This window comes from Muntiacus reevesi, chromosome 3 (genome assembly GCF_963930625.1).
Source record: "Muntiacus reevesi chromosome 3, mMunRee1.1, whole genome shotgun sequence".
NCBI classification, from domain to species: Eukaryota; Metazoa; Chordata; class Mammalia; order Artiodactyla; family Cervidae; genus Muntiacus; species Muntiacus reevesi.
The window spans coordinates 54,699,990-54,705,104 of record NC_089251.1 but is presented as its reverse complement, the minus strand read 5'-3'; the positions used below and the strand labels follow the sequence as shown (position 1 = coordinate 54,705,104).

The 5,115-nt window shown below is 54.8% G+C and overlaps 1 protein-coding gene across 1 annotated transcript; it reads right to left on the bottom strand.

The window, feature by feature from the left end:
- Positions 1 to 223: 223 nt before the first annotated feature.
- LOC136163989 (antimicrobial peptide NK-lysin-like) lies at positions 224 to 4,470 on the bottom strand. The gene is made up of 5 exons (XM_065928805.1): positions 4,419 to 4,470; positions 3,338 to 3,441; positions 2,770 to 2,871; positions 1,180 to 1,348; positions 224 to 234 (listed from the first exon to the last, which is right to left on the bottom strand). Exons 1-5 carry the CDS (start codon positions 4,468 to 4,470, stop codon positions 224 to 226), a joined length of 438 nt encoding a protein of 145 aa, XP_065784877.1.
- Positions 4,471 to 5,115: the final 645 nt, after the last annotated feature.

Below are 5,115 nucleotides of genomic sequence, written 5' to 3'. Positions count from 1 at the left end.
CATGAGTCAGATGAGTATGCCTCTCCTCTGAAACCCAGCAAAGGAAAAGAAGCTGCAAAAATTCTTGCTTGATATTTTATTCTCCTGAGGGGGGAAGACAGTGGAAGGAGTTAGATGAGAGAAACTAGAGGGAAGACTCCTGGATTCATGAAGGAAAGAGCCGACTGAGGATGCTGGAGTTTCTGTGCTTCTTCCCCAGGGTGGGGTTGGGGGACCCAGGGGTTCAGATGAGACCTGGTGTGGAGAGAAGAGACAGCAATGGGCAGGTGTGTGGGGTCTCTAGAGGGGATGGAGACTCAGAGCCACCTATCCTTGAGGTACACAAGCAGTGTCCCCTCCTGGAAGCCCTTCAGAAGCCTGTGTGGGTGGTGGGGCTTTGAAGATAAAAGCCATAGGAAATGATGGGGACCTCATACTAATGGGTGATCTGCAAGAATCAGGCTGCAAAGCATCAGTGAGAGTGGATGAGCTGCCAGACCCAAACTGAGGACCCCTTCCCCAGCCCATCTCTTGTAGTCATTGCCTGAAATTTCCAGGCATGGCCTGGGTAGCCCTAGCCCTCCCCCAACCCCATGAGATTCCTCCATCCCAGCTCTTAGGCCCCTATGTCATGGAGAAAGATGTGGCCTCAGCTCCCATTCTGGGATCAGGTCTGGGATGGGAGGTTGGAGTTCAATCAGGGCTCTGATGTCTCCAGCATCTTAGTCTCAGGCCATTTCCTTGGTGTCAACCTCATCATACATGATGGTCTTATTCATTCCTCACCCCAGCCTCAGAAACAGGAGTCATTATCCCCCTTTCACGGGTGAGAAAACTGAAGCTCAAAGAGGTTAAGTCACTTGCCCAAGGTCACACAGCTGAGGAGAAATGGGGACCTAATTTTACTCCAGAACTGTTTGCAGGAGTGTGGGGAGGGGCAGGGGGAGGTTGCCTCAGGCTGTTAGGAGTTTTTCTCAAATGTTTGAGAAAGTACTCTGGTAGGAGCCAAAGCCCACCTACCCAGCTGCTCCATGCTGTCCCTGTTGGGAGTGGTTGGAGTGATGTGTCATATGACAAGAAGGCTGGGAGGGGCAGGTGTGAGCTGTTTAGGAAGTTCTCTCTGACAGGTGCCTTCCTGTGTTTTTAAATTCTACTGCACATTCATGGGGAGGCTGTCAGGAAATAACTCCCTGCACGTACCTGCCTTGCCCTTGCACAGCTTGATGTCCACACAGATGGCCTGAGGCTTCTTCCTAGCCAAGATGTCCTGACAGATGCGATGGAGAAAGTTCTTCATGATCATCTTGCACAGGATGCTCAGCAGCCCCATCTTGTTGCACACCTTGGAGGTCGCATGGATGATGACATTCTGGAGCAGCAGCACCGTGGTGGGAAACGGGCCTCAGGTGAACCCTGCTTGACATTGCCTTTCTGCAGGCCTTGGCAGCCTTGGTCCCTGGGCGGGTCTAGCAATGGGACCACTGGCCAGGGAGCTGGTGCCTGGTGGTCACCAGAGCGGGGACTGGAGAGACAGGGCTCAGCCCCTACTCCCCATCCCTGAGTCCTAACCCGAGCCTGACCAGCAGGGGCTCCCGAAAAGACAATTGGTCCTGCCGAGTCTCAGTTCTTTATACCCAGGCCCTGTCTTCTGGGTGGAGAGTGGTGCCCAGACCCACTTTAAAGGCTCTGCCTACATAGCCTCTGGGTCTAGGGCCTAACTGGGGTCTCCATCTGCTGGGATGGGGTGGGGGGGGTGCGGTGGGTTAGGAGGGGATCTGAGCTTGGAGCCTTGGTTCATTGATTTTGGAATATCTTATCCTGCCATCCCAGTGGAAGAGGATAAATCTGAGGATCCCAGGATGAAGGCAGAGGGCTGAGCAGGTTGAGGGAACTAAGGGGGGCAGGGGGGGCAGGGGGAGAGTGAAACTATGATTCTTGTGATGATACACCCACTTCTTAAACATTCACTTGAAGCTAAGTACATTCCACTTTTCAGCTCCTTTAAAAGGCCTAGGCAGGATTTCCCTGGTGGCTCATGGTGAAGAATCAGCCTGCCAGTACAGGAGAGGATCTGTGGTCCAGGAAGACCCCACACACTGGGGAGCAAGGAAGTAGATGAGCCACAACCACTGAGACTGTGCTCTAGAGCCCAGGAGCCTCAACTACTGAGCCCACATGTCTCAACTCCTGAAGCCCACGTGCTGAGAGCCATTGCTTCACAACAGGAGTCACCCAGTGAGAAGCCTGAGCACCCCAATGACAGAGTAGCCCCACTCAGAGCAACTAGAGAGAAAGTCTAAGAGGCAACCAAGACTCAGCACAGTCAAATAAATACATAAATAAAATCATCTGTTTAAAAAAAGTCCTAGGCAACTTGGGGTTCTTGTCCATCGCACTCCACAGATAAGAAAACTGAGGCTCGCAAAGTGTTTATGACTTGTCCAAGCCATACAGCTCAGATGTGGAGAACCTGGGACTTACCTTTCCTGATTCAGGCTTGGTCTGGAACCAACCTCCAGAGTCCTATCCTGGACATGAATGGGAGGTCCCTACCTTCTCTGGGGATAGGTTCCCTTCAAGAACTTGATGGAAACCACACACCCTTTCCTCCCACTTTCACACTCCCAGAATGCCACAAGTTGAGGGAATTCTCCAAAGTCCATTGGCCAACATTTGAGGGGCCCACAGAACCTCAGCCATTCTGGCAGCCCTCTTCACCGTCCCTCACCCTCCCCACCCCTCTTGGGGGCACCACTCCACCCACCAGGCTCCAGAAGCCTCCAGTCTCACCTTGCTGGGATTATTTCCCACCATGTCCTTCAACATCTGCATTATCTTCTGACAATAACCACAGATTAGGTTCAGCTCCTCTCTTTGGAGCACCAGGTCACCCTATTAGGAAAGGAAGTCCCTCAGAATGGTCTCTCGGACACCCCAACCTCGGAAGGGCATCAGGAAGGGGCCCTTTCAAGGCCAGTAGGATGACCCACGATCTGTCTGTCCATATGAGGACCTGAGCCAGACTGACTGGCCCCTGCCCATCTCTCTGCCTGTCTTAGAGAGGCTGAGAGACCCCACAACCTGCCCCCACACCCACAGCACCGTTCCCAGCCCAACATCTGCCCCTCTTCTGTTCTACCATCAGACAAGGAGGAGGCCATTGGGGAGGGCCCAGCCACCAGTATAGCCCCCACCCCACAGTCAGGTACCAGTGTGAACAAAACCAGCATCTTCAGCTCCCAGCCCTGCCTCCCCACCCCCTGGCCTGTTCAGTCTCCAGGCCCTCACCCCTGGCGCTGCCCAGGGAGGAGAGGAAGGAGAGAGATGGTGGGTGGGCAGCAGGAAGCCATCCGTGTACCTGGGGATTCTCCAGGGACAGGCCCTGGCACAACTCATCTTCATCGCACAGATGGGCTGTTGCCTGGTCATGGTGCTCAGGGGTCAGACCGGAAAAGGCCAGCCCTGGGGAAGAAACAGTATCAGCAGCCCTCCACAGACAGAGGGAGAGAAGAAGTCACTTCTCCCAGCCGGAGAGAGCCCAGGAGGCAGCTGGCACCCAGGGCGGGGAGGTAGCCTTGTGAGGAGTCCAGTGGCCCTCCTACCCTGCTCTGCCCTGGGGCTGCTCTGATTCACTGTCAGGAGAAACACATGCTCTCAAGTTCCTTGGAGAGCAAAGAGGATAAGTCCCCCCAAGCATTACCATTACACCACCCTCTCTGTTTCTCTGTCTCTCTTTCTTGTCTGTCTGTCTCTGTCTCTGTCTCTCTCTCTCTCACACACACACAGAGAGATCTGGGGCCCATCTAAACGGAAACTTCCCTCATATTCCTTCAAGGGATTGTTTCTCTTTTTCTCTTTCCTCAAAAAAAAAAAAAAAAAAAAAACACACTTCATGTCAGGTGGTCCAGTCCAACCCGCTCTCCCATCCAGAAGGGTCCTTACACTCAGCTAAACCCTTAGAACTTACAGTGAGCCTGGGGAACTGGGAGAGATGAGGTATGGGAACAAGGGAGTGAATCTGGAACAGTGAGAGGTCCCCACTCACTCAGATGCCCTGTCATCACCATGGCCATTGTGGGCCAGGAGAACCCTCAGACCCACAGGTGAGTGAGTGATCTTCATGACACAGACAAAGAGCCAGAGGCCCAGGAAGGGAAAGGGATCCCCGGTGGCCCCACAGCCTGAGCAGTAGAATTGGGATCAGACCCCTGGCTGGGGCTCCCTTCCTTCCCACTGGCTCTCTCTCCCCATTGCCCATGTCACTGCCAGGCTGAGCTGAACCTGGCTCTGAGGGTAAGGCCCAGCCTCCGTGGTGATGGTGAGAAGACTATGGGGCCTGAGGTGACCTTGGAGCTCATGCTTGGGTCCACAAAGCCTGAGAAAGCAGAGCTGGGAGGAGAAGCAGCTGTCGGGATCTACCCTGAGGGGAACGTCCTCACCTGGGGAGACCAGGAGCACTGAGGCGATGAGCAGGACGGCCCAAGAGGTCATGGTGGGCAGCTGCCCAGGCTCCCTCCACAGCCTGTTTTATAGAGGCTGGGAACCTGGCAATCTGACCGGGCATGGTCCTTTCCATCTTATCAGTCACCTCCCGTGTCACTGGGTTTACCACAAACACCAGTGCCAGTCTGTGGAGAAGTGGGGGGAGGAGTGTACCTCAGAGCTTCCACACACCCCTCGCCACCCCACCACCCAGCACTAGAACTTTCTGAGCTGAGCCGGTGCTGATGGAGGGCACTGGCCACCATGACGCCCGCCCTGCCCTGATGTGGTAACGGGAGAGGTCCCCACTACCAAGGGGTCGGGTAGGGCCCTTGGCCAGGTGAGCGTCCCTGCCCCTCTGCCTTATCTCTTCCTCCCACCCCAGAGGTCTGGGCTGGTGTCGCTACATCATCCTTCTCCTCATATGCCAGGTCTCCTTCCAGCCATTTAAGCCAATGTAGCACTACATGATTCAGATGTAGAAAAAGGTGCCCTCAGGGTAGATCCTGACAGCGCCTCCTCCCAGCTCTGCATTCTCGGGCTTCATGGACCCTGATCATGAGGTCCATGGGCACCTCGGGTCCCCTAGACCCACACCAGCCTTCTCACCATCACCAAGGAATCCGGGCCTTTCCCTCAGAGCCGGGTTCAGCC